We start from the raw sequence: 15,927 nt of genomic DNA on the forward strand, positions 1-15,927 counted from the left end.
CCACCCCAGTGAGGGAGACCTCCACCACCCAGACAGGGTAGACCGGTAACGAGTAGGGAAGGCAGTCCCACAACACAACAGCGAGGGAGGCCGACACCAGCCCAACAAGGCAGACGGCGAGGTCGGCCAGCAGCCACGACAACCCGACTCGCAGAAGTGCCAACAACAACAACAACAACATCAACAACAGAGAGAAAAGAAAAAAACCATGGACTTACCGGACATCTGTTGTTCCCCAACGCTCGACAGCGATGTCCAGCCGTGAGGTATTCAGGATCCAGGTCAGGGAGAAGACCAGTGTCACCAGCGGGTAGATCCCAACGATGTGGCCAGAGGTGCTGGGACAGGGCCCGCACACTCGACGGCCAAACTCCGGACAGCCCCAGGACGGGGGCCGGAGGGAACAGGAGCTCCACCTGCTTGGGGAGGCGGCGAAGCTCAAATGGGACTGCGCAGGTCAAGTAGTAGTATAGTTTATTGAATAGCCCAAAGGCCTTTTCAAACAAAACAGAAAAGAAAAAGGAAAAAAGATAAAACAGTTACAAAAATAGCAATCTAAAAATATATGATAGATGACATTAAAATTTTACAATATCAAATTTCAATAGCTAAGTTGCCAAGACTAGATAACCCAAATAGGATAGCTCCTCTCTAACTGAGCTCATCTTCCTTACAATCGATAATTTTTTTTTTGATATAACTGGCTCGTATTGCCGTCATTCTTTTAAGGTATCGAGTGATCACTCTTACCAGGGGAGGAGAGTCAGCCCTCAACAGAAATGCTAATTTTTGGCTTATATTCCAGTGGGGAAATTTATTTATAATTGGGGACAGATATTGTTTTCTTACTTGCAGGTCAAGTAGGTCCATCAAACGTCCCGCCTACCTGCGCGACTATGTAACGTTTATTGATAGTGAAGGACAAGCCACGCACTAGGAGGGGAGGGGTGTTATGTCCTTATAAGGACATCCGCCAGGGATTGGCTAATCCACCGGCGGGAAAAATGAACTGCTGTCACTGGCCAGCCGGCCTGCCAGAGCGCTATAAAAGAGAGTTCCGGCAGCGCAGCCGGCAGTCTTGTTCTGTACTAAATAAAGTGCTGAATGGACCAACACTGGTCGCGTCTTCTTTCCCTGTGCCTGATCTAACAGTACCCTTTTGCTATGTATTCTCACTACGTGTGCTTACTATCTTCCAGGTGCAGCCCTGGTGAGAGGGGAGCTGTCTGTCAAACCTCGGGGTTTGCCTTACCGGGGGGGGTGGGAGGGAAGCTTCTAGTGTTGGGGGGGGGAAGTCTGTGATGCCAGCGAAGCGCCAATCAGCTGTGGCAGGGAGGCGGCCAGCACGAACCTCCATTGGAGTGCCAATCAGCTGTGTGGCTGAGAGGTGGCCAGCACGAGGCAACCGGAACGCCCGACAATCAGCTGGGGGGGCAAAGGCATTGAACAGCTGTGAAGCCTCGTGGAGCCAATCAGAGCCACAGCCAACTTCCAAGCTAGGCCTGCACCAGTGGAGGGCGTGGCTTGCCTATATAAACATGCTGGGAGGCAGATGCTCCCAGTGCTGACTTTAATTCTGGATTGCATCTGTTTCATGACCAGTGCTTTTTGGATCTCATTTGTGTGCCTGAGCCCGGCTTAATAAACCCAGTTATCACCCAGCCACACTGATGTGAATAAAGTAGGAATTATAGCAAATAAGAAATAATGTGAATAAAAGAAAGGAATCATACAGAGTCAGATATATGGGCTCTGGGGGACCCTCTCTATTCACATTATTATAAGGGAAGACGTGCTTAGATACATGAACTCTGAGAGAACCTCTCTATTCACATTATTATAAGAGAGGAAAGTGCTTGTTGGAAATTACATTAACAAACAGTTAAACCCCATTAAGTGGTAATATATCTTCTGAGACCTAGATGTCACGGAAAGGACTGCCATATGGAAAAACATCTGAGTGACCTCACTGTGAATGACACAAAGACCTATATGTTACAAAGAGTTACTTAATCCAATAAACTTACCCAAGGACAGTAGTAACTCTCCCATTAGCAACTCCGAGCACTTAAGAAAAGTTGTGTGGCTAAGATAATTTTATAAACTAAGATTAATGCTTTAAGTAATTAGATGAACTTATTATCCAGTGTATGTAACCATATAGGGAAAATTGGATGTATGATCTCATGATTAACCATATATGGAAAATGTATGATCTCACTGAATCCTTTGTCTTAGAAATGTATAAAACCGTTGTATCAGAATTCTCTCCTTGTTCAAAGCTTCATGTAAAAAAATGGCTCTGAACCTTGCGCAATAAACTGTCTCTGGCTGACCTAGGAATGTTACTTCGTCCTTCCATTCCACAACAACACGACTGGAGTTGTTACTACTGGATTAGGTCCAGAGCTCGGACCTCTTGAGACTTGCCTGACAGACTGCAGAAACCAAAAAATTACCATCATATTAGTGGAAAAACAAGCCCAACTATCCAAATTTGTGTTTGCCCAGCTACTAAAGTTATTTAGCTGGTAAAAGAGAAGGAATGTGTGAGAAACAGACTCACCAATCAGAAATTTGACAGAGTCATAAAGTGAAACAGCAAGCAGTTTATTGCATGTAAAATATGTTCTTGCAAGAGCAGGTGGCTAACAGGTAGGCACACAGAGGAATACATTTCTTCTTTTTATTTCCTCCACCCGAACCACAAATCCCTCCCTGCAGCCCCCTTTGACAAAGACCACAGGGTTGCAATCTTCCCAGAATGCCTGTTTCTCCATGAATTTCCCCATGCTTAATCTGTTTCCCCACCTTTTGCCCAGTTCCTTTTTCCAGACCACCTTTTGTCCCTTTTCTTATTTCTTAACCTAGATTTCTTGTTTCCTTACAATCCTTGCAGCATAAGCGTAATAAATTGAGGCAAGTGGTTAATTTATCCACTTTATACTAGACTGTGGTTAAAACTGTTAACTAATCTGCTTGCCCAAGCTGACTCACTTAGCGGAACAGCAGACTCTTCCTGTTTTCCAGTCTTGAACTTTTTACCTTTAATGTCCCACTGAACTTTTAAACCCACATCTCTCAAAAATTGCTTTCTTTGCAAAAACACTATCTCCACCTCCCACCCACCTCCACATGAAGCTTCTCCTAGGCTGGTTCTTGCTCTGTGGCACTAAGGCCCAAGCAATCATACCTCCCTGCCAATTCTATGGGGGAGGGGGCATGCCCCCTCAGGCAATTACCTCACTGAAGAGGTAGCAGAAAAGAGATATTCAAACTCCAAGCCCTGATTGTGACTCACAAATGATGCTGCCCAGTTAGGCAGAATATGTTGCACTGGTGGTCTCATTAGTAGGAGTCCCAGGGCTCATTGTGTGCAATTTCAAAAATATTAATAGCCTGGATTGCACACTGGCTAACATCAATTTGGCCTCACAAACCCTGGATGCACTAAACTAAGAGCTAAGGCAGGTTTAGGAAGCAACCCTTGGAAATGGGCAGCCAGTAGTTATTTACTAAAGCAAAACCATGGCTGTGAAGAATTTTGGGGGCTGTGCTTGCTTCAAACCTCACTGGAAGCTCACAGAAAGTGACATCAAACATCTGAAAATAATTGGCATAGACAATTGGATACTGTAAATTTCTTTCCAGAACTTTTGCCCTGGCTGCTAGACCTTCATGGGTTGAAAGCTGTCCTCTTGGGAGCCACTGAAGGGATACTTTTCTGATGCCTCTATTAATGCCTTCCCCATTGCATCTACAGTTTGATCAATTTTTAATCTTTTGCCAGTAAAAGTGTGTGTGTCACCCAAACTTATGGCAAAAAGGGGACGCCCTCCCACCCCAGAACCCCCAGAAGAATGAAATATTTTGGGAAATATTAAAAAGGCAGAATATTATATTTCCCTAAAGGAGAAATGGAGAAACATGCTCTTAAAGACAGAAAGCAGACTCAGTCTTGCTTAATAGTCCCCATCAGATATTTTGTACCCATTAAGAAAGAGTGGAAACGTGGTGTAAAGGTTGAAATATGTTCAATAAAAAATTATTTTAAAAAGAAAAAAGATTGGGCAAGGCTATTCAGAAACAAAAGACCTTCACCTCCAGCGATGGGATTAAAAATTTACAAATTCCTCCACCCAAATTCCAAGAACAGGACATGACCATTCAGGACATAATTGGTTTAACCCACCACCATTTAGCAGAAGACACAGAGCTCACTACATTGCACAATCTCCTAAGGGCATTTCAGACATTGCACAATCCCCCTAGCAGCATCTCTGAAATTTATAAAAATCCATGTACTCATCAAACCAATTGGTCAGCTGCACCAGAACCACAAACCCTAGTGGTTCTGCTTCATAAATAAACCTTTATTTCCAATAAGCCTCCATGTTGTTTCCAGAGTCTTTCTCCCAGCTTGGAACTGAACCAGATGGATTTTCCTTCTGAAGAAAGTTAGCACCCACCCCTCTTAGAAGAATGAAATATTTTAGGAAATATTAATAGAATAGAATGTTTTATTGGCCAAGTGTGATTGGACACACAAGGAATTTGTCTTGGTGCATATGCTCTCAGTGTACATAAAAGATACGTTCATCAAGAATCATAAGGTACAACACTTAATGATAGTCATAGGGTACAAATAAGCAATCAGGAAACAATATCAATATTGTTGTGGAATGAAAGGACCAAACAACATTCCTAGGTCAGCCAGAGACAGTTTTATTGTGCAAGGTTCAGAGCCAGTTTTGTACCTGGAGCTTTGAACAAGGGAAGAACCCTGATACAACTGGTTTTATACATTTCTAAGACAAAGGATTCAGTGAGATCATACATTTTCTATATATGGTTAACATGAGATCATACATCTGATTTTCCCTATATGGTTACATACATTGGATAATGTGTTCATCTAATTACTTAAACCATTAATTTTAGTTTATAAAATTATCTTAGCCACACAACTTTTCTTAAGTGCTCGTAGTTGTTAATGGGAGAGTTACTACTGTCCTTGGGTAAGTTTATTGGATTAAGTAACTCTTTGTAACATATAGGTCTTTGTGTCATTCACAGTGAGGTCACTCAGATGTTTTCCATATGGCGGTCCTTTCGTGACATCTAGGTCTCAGAAGATATATTACCACTTAATGGGGTTTAACTGTTTGTTAATGTAATTTCCAACAAGCACTTTCCTCTCTTACAATAATGTGAATAGAGAGGTTCTCTCAGAGTTCATGTATCAAAGCACGTCTTCCCCTTATAATAATGTGAATAGAGAGGGTCCCCCAGAGCCCATATATCTGACTCTGTATGATTCCTATTTTATTCACATTATTTCTTATTTGCTATAATTCCTACTTTATTCACATCATTTCCCCCCTGTGGAAGTTTTTCCATGCATAAACTTCCATTACTTCCTACACAACACTCTATGTCCTTTAATACACAAAGCTAACATATAATATCCCACAACATATGACTAATCTAGGCAAGAGACAGGTCTGTCTTGATCTTTTACTCTCCTAATCTTTGGAGGTACTCCCTCCATTCTTTCCCAGACCCCATTTTGACATATGTGTCTGTTTCAGAAACTTTTTCTTCAAGAAAGCGCTCTGTCAAAACTAATTCCTTCGCAGTCTGTATCTCTTTCACTGCTCTGATAGATAGCTGTTTCAGCACAGGGATTGCACAAGGAATAAAAGCTAGGCCTGCCACAGCCATATCAACAAGAATAACATTTGTTTAATCCAGCCAGATCCAGGCAACCAAGAAAACCACCTGTCAGTTATTTGTAACCTCTGACTTATCTTGGATGCCCTATCCTGCAATTCCTTGGCAATTTCTCTGACCACACCTGATTTATTCATATAGAAACAACAGTCTTCTCCCAGAAATACACACATACCTCCTCTCTCTGCGGTTAGGAGGTCTAAGGCACATCGATTTTGTAGGACCACTGCTGCCAATGAATCTATCTGGTCTTGGACTTCTACCAGGGTTCCAGCAATTTGGGTCAGGCTTTCTTGGAACTCCTCTGATAATTGCTGAAATTGTATTACTGAGTGTGTCACTCTACCTACACCTGTTCCACTGCAGTTCCTATCCCCATGATTACTAATAGTGGGACTAGGATTGGTGCCCGTTTCTGAACATGCCCCATGAGAGGAACAGGGATGGTATGTTCTCCACTGACAACACCTATTTTAGGAAAAAGGTGTACTAGTGTGCATGTTCCAGTCCAATTTGTTGGCAAACATAAATATACATCCTTCCCTCAGAAGAAGAAAACTCCTTTTTCCCTTACACATACGCCTATGTTCATGGAGAAAGCATGGGTCCGATGGTTCTTTTCATTAGTCCAGACCCCCAAAGTCCCCGCCACAAACATTCCAGCAAGCGGTTGTAATGGGACTTCTAGTGAAGGGTCCTTTTGCTTATCTCTGAGGATTGGACCTACAAAAAGATACCGGGAGGTAGTATTCCAGGGGGAAAGAAGACACATAAACCTGTGTTGGACCTAATGGAGAGCCAGATAGTGAAGTGAGGGGGCTGGAATAGACTGGTGCACCTTTCCTTGGATACATTCCAGGACCCCTTCCATCCTCCCCATCTTGTGATGATGGCAGTTGTTGGTGATGAGAAAGTGAGTGGTGTGCAGAAGGAAAAAGATCTTTGGTTAGTTTTACATCCCTAAGGTTCATTCTAGGACCAAGGTACACTTCTGATGGACATTGTTCTTTTGTCAGGGATCCTATAGGCCTACCAGGTTTCTGATGTCTCTTTATACACAGGGAAGGTGACCCTATGATTTAACAAGGTTTCGACCCAATTCCAGTATCCCTGATATGCAATCTCCTCTTTTCAATTGTTGTAGGGGCCCGTTCTCCTTTTCTATTCCCCCCTGTACCGGGATTGTTAAACTCTTGACCCCAGGTCTAGGAGTTGGTTTAGGTCTAAGGCTTCCCCCCACCTTCTGATACCATGTTGTTGGCGGGAGTGGACTTGACCCAAAGTGTCCCCATTCAGTGTCCTGATGCTGTTAGTTCCCCGGGATTCTTGACATCTTTAATTCCTTCTACAGGGACAAGGGGAATTTCTTGAACACCCACACAACTTGGGGAACTACTGTTCAAGCTAGCATCACGCACTAGACCCTTAGCTAATAGTACCCACAGCCCTAAATAAATCATAATGACCTAATTCCTAGACCCACAAGGCCTTAAGAGCGCAAGACCCGTAGTTTACAAATTCACCATGTCAGGAAGAGGGTTAGGGATATGCATAACTTGGGGTAGGGCAACATCAATCGTATTAAAACAATACCAACAGAAGGGCTAAAGTAGCTGTTGCCCAGAGTCCCCACACCCAATCTTCCTCTAGCATGAGTGTCTTTAAATAGTGCACACTGGATTCTATTAGTTAATGGATTTTACATTACAAACTACAGTCATGGAATGTTGTCTTCCTCCGTTCCAAGCTTCGGCCGTGCGCGGGGAACCAGCTTCCGGGGTGGTTCAGCAAGGCTGATGATCACCACCGTGCGTTGAGACTCCATTGCCGGTAGGACTCAGCAGGGTGTATTCTTCTTGAACTTCAGCACCAATGGCCTGTCAGTTTTTATTACCTGGTATGTGACCGGATCACTCTGGTCTACGGGCTTCAGTCTCGTCCAGTGGATCCAGGATCTTCCTTCTAAGGTCTTAAAAGCACAATTACAAAACCAATACATCTGGGAGAGCGCACAATGGAATCTGATCAGTTGTAGTCCTCTTCAGTTGGGAAACAGCATAGGCAACCACTCAATCCTAAGAAAGAAAAAAATACAAAAATAGTCCAGATGATGAAGAACGCTATTCCCACTGGTTACTGCCCACCAGTCCATTGGGTTCTTTGGATCGTCAACTTCAATGGATCTCCTTGGTGAGATTCCACCTTCCACTCCTTTGGGGCTGGCACGGGCCCTTTCACTTGGGGTTTAACTTCTTTCCAGCTCCAGATCAACATCCAATCATCGTGGTGGAATTTGTGGACTGGAAACTTCAAAGGTGGTGTTTGGGCTAATAGTCTTTGTTTCCTAAAAACTTTAAAATATCTGGACAGTTTATACACATATTGTTTCAATACTTTGTCTCTGGTTTCCAGGGAATCAATGCATATGCTTCCTGTAGTGAAAACTACTCCAAACAACAGTTCATATGATGATAATCTTTCTAGGTTGGGTATAATAAAACTCTTGACATCACTGTTGCTGTAGCATTATTGCAGGGAAAAGCTTCAACCCACCCTGTGAGGTGGTCTACTATGACCAATAAATATTTTACTCTCCCCACTTTTGGTAATTCTGTAAAATCCACATGAATACATTGAAATAGAGCCTTGGTAGGACAGGGGTTTAAGGCACCCTGTTATTAAGCTGGTTATTAAGACCAGCTGCCTGCAATTACTGCAGGGTTCGAATCTCGCCAAGGCTCAAGGTTGACTCAGCCTTCCATCCTTTCTAAGGTAGGTGAAATGAGGACCCAGTTTGTGGGGGCAATAAGCTGACTTTGTATAAATATACAAAAAGGATGAAGGCTATTGCTGAGCACATTGTAAGCCGCCCTGAGTCTTCGGAGAAGGGCGGCATATAAATCAAATTAAAAAAAAAAATGGTCTTAAAGCTGGTGGTCTCCCACCCATCTGTTGTTTCCTGACAGCTTGTTCTGTCAGGGTTTTGATCGATCCCATTTTGGCTCTGGGAAAATCTCACCATTAATTAGAGGATGGACCGTGGTTTTCTCCAAGTTGCAATATTCTGAAATAAAACCCGAAGAAGTATTCTCTAATAAAACTCTTTTATTTGTAAAAGTAACAAAAACATCTATCTATCTAATTAGCTACATCTTCGCAGCATTTCTCTGCCGGATCATTCCTGGCAGAGAGAACAAAGGAAAGAGTAGTAATGAAGGAATAGAATGTAGGACATGCGCAGTAAAAATACTGATAAGGAACTTGGCAAACTACAGTAAGTCTATTAGTCCAAAAATATGAAGCTCAGCTGGGAAATACAAGAACGCAGTGACAATCCCCTTCTTTGCCAGTTGAGCGAAACATCAGGTACATCATCAAATAAGGCACATCTTCTTACGCAGATACTCGTGTTGGGCTGCTGGGAGTGGTTTGTTGAGGATGTCAGCAATTTGATCATGTGTAGATACATACTGCATTTTGACAAAACCTTTTTTCACTAAATGTTTTATGTTTTGATAACGGATGTCAATGTGGCATGAGGACTTAGAACCTGTAAAATGAGATTCAGAAATATAAACCACCGATTCATTGTCTTCCATCACGGTGATTGGTTGAATCGGACGTGTCCAGATATCTGTGACTAAAGCATTAAACCAAGTTAGAGAATTACATGCATCTGAAACACAAGCATATTCAGCTTCAGTAGATGAACAAGAAACAAAATTCTGCTTACGTACTTGCCAATAAACAGGACATCCATTTAAGAACATCATATAACCTGAAGTATTTTTACATGATTTCTTATCACTCGCCCAATCAGAATCTGCATAACAACTGAATTCTGCATAATCAATATGTGTTGGTTCTAACAATAACTTCAAATGTTTGGTGTATTGTAGGTATCTCAATAATTTCTTAACGCATGTCCAATGAAACTGTTTTGCCTTACCTACGTGTCGAGATAAGAGATTAACACTAAGTGCAATGTCGGGTCTGGTCCAACTACTAATGTACAACAGTGACCCAATGACTGAACGATAAAGTGTTTGATCCTCGAACTCAGGACTTGCTTCTTGTGTCAAGTTGTGAAAATCTGTTTGCATGGGTGTCTTTGTTGTGTTAGCATCCTTCATGTTGCAATGATGCAAAACTTGTTCAATGTTATCTTCTTGTGAAAGACTAAACCCCTTCTGTGTTTTTTCAATCTGAACACCTAAATAAGTGCTAATGTGACCCAATGATTTCAACGTGAAGTATCTCTGCAAAGCTTTGGCAAAAATTTCACTCATTTGCTTATTTGGACCAATATAAACAATATCATCAACATAAACAAGAACTATCTCATATGCATTGTTAGATCTTTTTGTGAACACGCACTCATCAGTTTCGGACTCAATAAAGCCCATTGAATTTAGTTTGTCAGTAAGACATAAGTACCATATTAAACCAGATTGTTTCAGACCATAAAGACTTTTGTTTAGAAACCAGGTATCCCCTTCTTGCTGTCGGAATCCTGGAGGACTTTTCACGTAGATCTCTTCCTCTAGGTCTGCATGTAGATAAGCCATGTCAACATCAAACTGGAAAACTTCTAAACCAAGGATAGTTGCAGTTGCTAAAGCAATTTTTACACTCTCAGTTCGAACTGTCGGTGAGTAGGTATTTGTGTAGTCCTCAGGATAACGTTGAGTAAAACCCTGAGCTACAAGTCTGGCCTTGTACAATGACTCACCATTTGGCTTCTTTTTGATTCTGTAGACCCATCGAGTGCCAATGACCTTTTTGTTTGCTGGAGGTTTTGCAGGTGTAAACACTTTAAGTTTCTTTAGACTGTCCATTTCAACCTGCATTGCATCATACCATTTGTCTTGCTCTGAATCAGGAAGCTGCTTGATTTGTGTGAAATTATCAGGTGGAAGTGTAACATTGCAAATCAAAGGCAAGGGTGCTTTTGTCAGTTGCCAAGAATATCGTTTGTTTTTTTTAAAATTTGATTTATATGCCGCCCTTCTCCGGAGACTCAGGGCAGCTTACAATGCGTTAAGCAATAGCCTTCATACTTTTGTATATTTATACAAAGTCAGCTTATTGCCCCCACAAACTGGGTCCTCATTTAACCTACCTTAGAAAGGATGGAAGGCTGAGTCAACCTTGAGCCTGGTAAGATTCGAACCTGCAGAAATTGCAGGCAGCTGTGTTAATGACAGGGTGCACTAAACCACTGTACGTTGTGGAGGGATTCCTTTTGTGGCCCTCTTGGAACGTCTCGGGACAACTGTCCAGTCTTCTTTTGCTTCGTCCTCGTCCTCACATTCGTCGCTAGCGTCAGCATCCGCGGCTTGTGAAGACGGAACATCGGGTTGAGAAGAATCAGTGGTGGAATTTTGGTCATCAATCTGCGTAGCATCAGCAGTATCATCTCTAGGAAAATAAACTCCAGGATCATTGGAATGAATCCTGGAACAGTCAATATCTTCCTCAAAATTAGCAGATTGGGAAATCACAATTACATGTTTAGAGTCAATAAATTTGCTCCATTTTGAGTTATCATCAATACCCATAAATTTCAGTCTCTTTGCTGTTGGACCTCCTTTTCTTCTTTGAGCTAAGGGAATGTTCACCATAGCATATGAACCGAAAATATGGATGTTTTTAAGTTCAGGCTTGTAGCCATACAACATGAAGAAAGGAGTCTGATTCATTATACTGCTCCAAGTACGGTTGACAATGTAATTTGCATACTTGATAGCTTCACCCCAGTATATCTTACCAAGGTTGGCGTCTTCCAGGAGACAACGCATCATGGTTTGCAGTACCCCTTGTCTTCTTTCTATGACCCCATTATGAGCCGGTGTGTAAAGGGCCGACGTCTGATGAATAATTCCATTCTTACGCATCCAGTCCTGGAAACGCTGAGACATGAATTCGGCACCACGATCACTCTGGATTCTGGCGATGCGAACTTGGTGTTGGGTAGAAACAAGGGCTGCAAAGTCTTTAAAGATCTGAAAGGTCTCAGATTTTTCTTTCATAGGATATACATATCCATATCTAGAGTAATTATCAACAATTGTTAGAAAATATTTTCTACCACCAAATGATGGCGGGAAAGGACCAACTATGTCAGTGTGAACCAAATCAAAAATGCGTGTTGACAGGTGTGTAGCGCATTTGGGAATGGCTGCTGCTTTGGATTTGGCCTTTTTGCAGACAGCACAATCCAAAAACACCTTACACCCCTTTAGATCCAAACCTTTTGCGAACTCCGGCATCTTCCTAAGAACACGGAAACTGGCATGCCCCAATCTTCTATGCCATTTATGGATACACCTAGAATGCAAAGGTTTACCAGTTAGTGAATTCTCAACATTAACAGTTTTATGAGGAACCTCAGGCTTGCTCTGAGCAACCTGTTTACCAATTCTCTTTTTGTTGGCTTTAGGACCCTTTGGAATAGCAACAGGATCTCTCTCTGGAGCATCTCTCTCTGGGCCTGTGCTCTCCCTTTTTGGAGTTTGTATACTTGCCTGTGTTTGCGGTTTAGGCTTTGGTTTTAAGTAATAAACACCACCAATTAATATGGTTTCAGCAACAATATCTCCATCTTTAACTATGTAACTTGCTTTTTCAAGGTGGTGAACCTGGAACTTTAACATTCTAGACAAGTGACACTGACTAAGCAAATTACTGGTTGCTGTTGGTATATAATAAACATCAGGAATGAATGCATCGAGCTCTTCAACATAAACAGTTCCTTTTCCTTTGACCTGACAAGGATGATTGGAAAAAGAGTAAAGTTCACGTAGTTCTGGTTCAGACTCGTGTATCTCTGTGAAAAGTTCCTTTCTGTAGGTAACATGCAATGCTGCACCACTGACCAAAGTCCACAGGAGTTGTCTGTCGTACTCTGGTTGAAGTTGTGGATCATTGGTTAAAGCCAATGTGGCGAGTGGAGCTTGTGGATCACGCCGGGGACCATGACGACCTTGTCTTTTTTTTTTTTTTTTTTTTTTTTTGATTTATATGCCGCCCTTCTCTGGAGACTCAGGGCGGCTTACAATGCGTTAAGCAATAGTCTTCATTCTTTTGTATATTTTATACAAAGTCAGCTTATTGCCCCCACAAGCTGGGTCCTCATTTCACCTACCTTAGAAAGGATGAAAGGCTGAGTCAACCTTGAGCCTTGGAGAGATTCGAACCAGCAGAAATTGCAGGCAGCTGTGTTAATGACAGGGTGCACTAAACCACTGTACTATCAAGGCTCTTCCACCTCTGCCTCTGCCTCTGGAGTCTGTTCCTCTGGGCTGGTATGAGACGGGAGTTGGAACTTGTTGGGGACAATCCCGGGTGGCATGTCCCACACGATTGCAGGTGTTGCACCTTGGCATCCTTGGAGCATAGGCTCTTCCTCGGAAGGGGCACCTAGCTGGAGCTCTTGATGCGGGTGATCCTCTCAAATGTGGCGTGGCCAACATGAATGCCTCTTCTTCAATTAAAAGTCTACAGACATTGTCCACTGTGTGTTGAGCAATTGGGACTTGGTTAATTTTTGTAACAGCATCTTTCCATTCATAATTCAATAAGTTAATGATGATGCTGATCATTTGAATATCTTCAATATTATGGCCTCTTTCTCTCAATTCTGTTCTGATTCCTCTCAGTTTGGTCAAATGCCCTCCAATTTGTTCACCGGGTTTCAATCTCGAACCGTGGAGTTCAGACATGAGTAAACATGAAGATTCAATTGAGACAGGCCTGTAGCAATTTTCCAATTCAGCCCAAATTTGTCGGGCTGTTGTATTTGGTGGAAAAGTGACCTGCAGTTCAGTATCCATGGACATCAATAATGTTGTGCGAGCTCTAATCTCTAAATCTCTTATTGCAAAAGTCCATGGCTGTGCAGGAGGGTTAAAAATCATGCAGTGAGTGCCTTCTCTAAGAAGCAATAGTGTAATCTCACTGACCCAGGCTTTATAGTTATGTCCTGACATTTTTAGTTTTGACTCACCAGTTAGTGGAGAGACAGAAAATGCCTGGCAAGGAGCATGCATTTGGTATTCTGGCTGTGCTGGCAGAAATGCCTGTGGTATTTGCTGTGCCTGTTGTGGACCTAAAAATGGTCTTGGTTGTGCCATTGGAGGTGGACCAGGAGCTGGCCCTATTTGCACTTGTGGCTGTGGCACATATGCAGGCATTTGTGGCTGCTGTTGCATTGGAATCTGCTGTATTCCAGCTGCCATTTGTGCTTGAGCTTGCCTTTGCTGCATTAAGCTTTGTTGTGTTCCATCTAAAAAGACACCAGCACCACCAGGGGGTGTTGGAGATGGGGTCTGTGGAGACACTTGTGGCATTTCAGCTTGAATCTCTGAGTGAGTTAGAGACAGGTTTGCCAGGGTCTGCTGTAATAATTCAAAGTGCTCATATAAGCTCCGTTCTCTTTCAGCTTCCTGTAGTAAATTACTTTTGCCAGCAGATGGTGCTGCACCTTTAGCTTCAGGCAGCCCAGTTACAAGAAATGACTGCGTGGCAGGTTTACATGTAACTTGATCAGGGAGACTTTTATGTGATGTGTGCACTGCTCTCTGTTTTAATTGGCCTGACACAGAATCCACCAGGGGGTGTGTCTTTGGCTCTGAGGAAGAGAGCAAGATGCCGCTTTTAGAGATTCTTAAGTCACGAGGCTCTGTCTTATCTTGCTCAAGCATAGACAAATCCCTCTTGAACCGAGACAGTTCATTTTCATAATATTTTACATGCTCACAATAGGATTTGATGGCCATCTCACGCCAAGTGAGTTCAGGGCTTTGAGGACGATAGTAAATTACTTCTCTCTCTATATGGGAGGAAGAATGCTCAGCAGTTTGTGAAAACGTTCTTGGCCTAGCACCAAGCACATCGTAATCTGAGGGCTCCGGGAGGATAGATTTATAGCATGCAAATTGAGAAGAAAAAGCTACCGACCTCAGTCGCAATTCATTATCTTCAAAAACAGCTGTTCTGTTATCTCTCCTTTGACGCGTTTCCAAAAGCATTTTCTGATCTTCCTCACCCATGGCCCCTTCTTGTTCAAGTTGCGTGGCTGTAGCAAGGGGCTGGAATCTTGAGGGCATTTCTATCTCCTGCTCTTCATCCGAAGAGGATAAAGCTCTGGGCTTCATTTTGCCCTTTTTCTTCTGTTTCGGCATCTTAGCAGATAGATTAATTAGCGTTCCTCAGTCGCAAAAATATAATCATCTAGCTAATTAGCCTAGAGTCTTATCAGAGTAACAAGCAAGGAAAAAAGCCATAATTTCAACCATCCTCTGCTACCAGGTGTCAGGGTTTTGATCGATCCCATTTTTGGCTCTGGGAAGATCACCCTGATTAATTAGAGGGTGAACCGTGGCTTTCTCCAAGTTGCAATATTCTGAAATAAAACCCGAAGAAGTATTCTCTAATAAAACTCTTTTATTTGTAAAAGTAACAAAACATCTATCTATCTAATTAGCTACATCTTGGCAGCGTTTCTTCTGCCGGACCATTCCTGGCAGAGAGAACAAAGGAAGGAGTAGTAATGAAGGAATGGAATGTGGGTGGATGGACATGCATGGTAGCTTTTGATAACAATTATTGGCAAGCTACGGAAAGTCTGATAGTCCAGAAATAATGAGCTCAGCTGGTAAATAAAAGAACACAGTAACATCCAGCACCCACCTGCCTGGCCTAGGCCTGGGCCTAGGAGCCATGACCGCGAGCTCCTCACCCGACGACTTCCAGAGACAAATGAGCCTCGCGCATGCCCAGTTTTCACCTACAGAGAGAGAGGGAAGAAACATAGAGACACATCAGTACAGAGTGGGAAGGAACATAGAGACACATCAGTACAAAGTAACAGCATGCATACCCGTGCCTTATTGTGAGTTCCCTCACTTACAAAACCATGGACAGCTACCCTCAGTAAGTAACCATTCTAACAATTCTGGGGCTTTACCTGTCAACTTTCCCAAACTACAAATAGATGGAAAAAAATCTTCTAGAGTGGAGTCAGCAGCTGCAGATAATATTTATGAAAGAAAACTTACTTTTCCTAATCTCAGACCCACCCCAGAAACCTTGGACTTTTGAAATTGACTGTAACCACCACAGGGCTTTTTGTATTTTGTTAACCAGTATTTCTCCCACTATGTACCCAAGCATAGGGAATCACATGACGGT

At 42.6% G+C, this 15,927-nt stretch overlaps 1 protein-coding gene across 1 annotated transcript; it reads right to left on the reverse strand.

The window, feature by feature from the left end:
* Positions 1 to 214: 214 nt before the first annotated feature.
* LOC139317590 (uncharacterized) lies at positions 215 to 14,918 on the reverse strand. The gene is made up of 2 exons (XM_070944683.1): positions 12,987 to 14,918; positions 215 to 448 (listed from the first exon to the last, which is right to left on the reverse strand). The coding sequence occupies exons 1-2, from the start codon at positions 14,916 to 14,918 to the stop codon at positions 215 to 217; spliced, it is 2,166 nt and encodes a 721-aa protein (XP_070800784.1).
* Positions 14,919 to 15,927: the final 1,009 nt, after the last annotated feature.

This window comes from Pituophis catenifer, unplaced genomic scaffold (assembly GCF_029215685.1).
Source record: "Pituophis catenifer annectens isolate HBS135680 unplaced genomic scaffold, rPitCat1.0.hap2 SCAF_5, whole genome shotgun sequence".
In the NCBI taxonomy this organism is placed as follows: domain Eukaryota; kingdom Metazoa; phylum Chordata; class Lepidosauria; order Squamata; family Colubridae; genus Pituophis; species Pituophis catenifer.

Bases quoted from the DNA above. Each gene is read 5' to 3' on its own strand.
- LOC139317590 (XM_070944683.1), bottom strand. From the start codon at position 14,918: ATGCCGAAACAGAAGAAAAAGGGCAAAATGAAGCCCAGAGCTTTATCC. The intron at 449-12,986 runs GTACAGTGGTTT...TGACCTGCGCAG, and splicing joins GAGGTGGAAGAGCCTTGATA to TCCCATTTGAGCTTCGCCGC.